Source organism: Suillus subaureus (genome assembly GCF_016647635.1).
Source record: "Suillus subaureus strain MN1 chromosome Unknown BJ212scaffold_510, whole genome shotgun sequence".
NCBI classification, from domain to species: Eukaryota; Fungi; Basidiomycota; class Agaricomycetes; order Boletales; family Suillaceae; genus Suillus; species Suillus subaureus.
The window spans coordinates 12,315-13,056 of NW_024539066.1; the positions used below are offsets into that span (position 1 = coordinate 12,315).

Below are 742 nucleotides of genomic sequence, written 5' to 3' on the forward strand. Positions count from 1 at the left end.
AATTCACCGAAGGTCTCGTGTTTCAGCAATGACCAGGTGGTGCAGGTGTTGAAGACGGAGTCTGACCTGTTGGCCTTTTCAAAGCGCGGTGATGTGATGACATTGAATCACACATGAAATGGACACTCTAGTCATCGCAATTCCAGCGACGTGCATTATTTTATTATTTAGTTTTATCCCTTTAATTGTCGTCGTATACTATAGAGCACGGGTATTGGAACGATAGGCCTGTGGTACCGCGTGAACAGTCATTCACTTGCAACATCACAAATCCGTTGTTTTGTTCCGACGTACTCCGAACAATGTCAGATCGTTCCCAGCTACAGCGGGAAGTTGATGCAGCATATACCATACAAACGAGGGCCGCGACGAAGGTGCGAATGACAACAATTCCGCATGCTAGTCGTTGAATCACAAGCTGAAGCAAACATATTGAACAGGGAGCAGCCCAGCAGGAGCTTTCGGTGTTGGGGTCGTCACGTTTGCCCATTATGCGTGGCCACTCTTCCGGTGCGAGTGACGACGGATGGCTACACAGTAACTTACACATCGTATGAAAGACGACAAACACTCCCATTCAAAGCATTCCTGGTGTCCGATGTAAGTGTGTGCCAAGCATCATCGCTTCAGGCAGCTACTAGTGTACCACTGACTCTCCCTTGCAGTCACCATGGCTGGTCTGGTGATTGGGGCAGATAATGCCCTTTTAAAACTCACGAGGCAGAAAGGCGGCAGGCTGAGC

At 48.9% G+C, this 742-nt stretch overlaps 1 protein-coding gene across 1 annotated transcript; it reads left to right on the forward strand.

The window, feature by feature from the left end:
* Positions 1 to 250: 250 nt before the first annotated feature.
* BJ212DRAFT_1417462 (uncharacterized protein) lies at positions 251 to 688 on the forward strand. Its single transcript, XM_041337573.1, has 4 exons — positions 251 to 402; positions 441 to 510; positions 561 to 600; positions 635 to 688. Exons 1-4 carry the CDS (start codon positions 303 to 305, stop codon positions 650 to 652), a joined length of 228 nt encoding a protein of 75 aa, XP_041184920.1. The 5' UTR covers positions 251 to 302; the 3' UTR covers positions 653 to 688.
* Positions 689 to 742: the final 54 nt, after the last annotated feature.

Excerpts from the sequence above, each read along its gene's own strand:
- BJ212DRAFT_1417462 (XM_041337573.1), top strand. The coding sequence starts at position 303 with ATGTCAGATCGTTCCCAGCTACAGCGGGAAGTTGATGCAGCATATACC. Across the intron at positions 403-440 it reads GACAACAATTCCGCATGCTA|GGAGCAGCCCAGCAGGAGCT; the intron begins GTCGTTGAATCA and ends CATATTGAACAG. Across the intron at positions 511-560 it reads TATGCGTGGCCACTCTTCCG|ACGACAAACACTCCCATTCA; the intron begins GTGCGAGTGACG and ends ATCGTATGAAAG.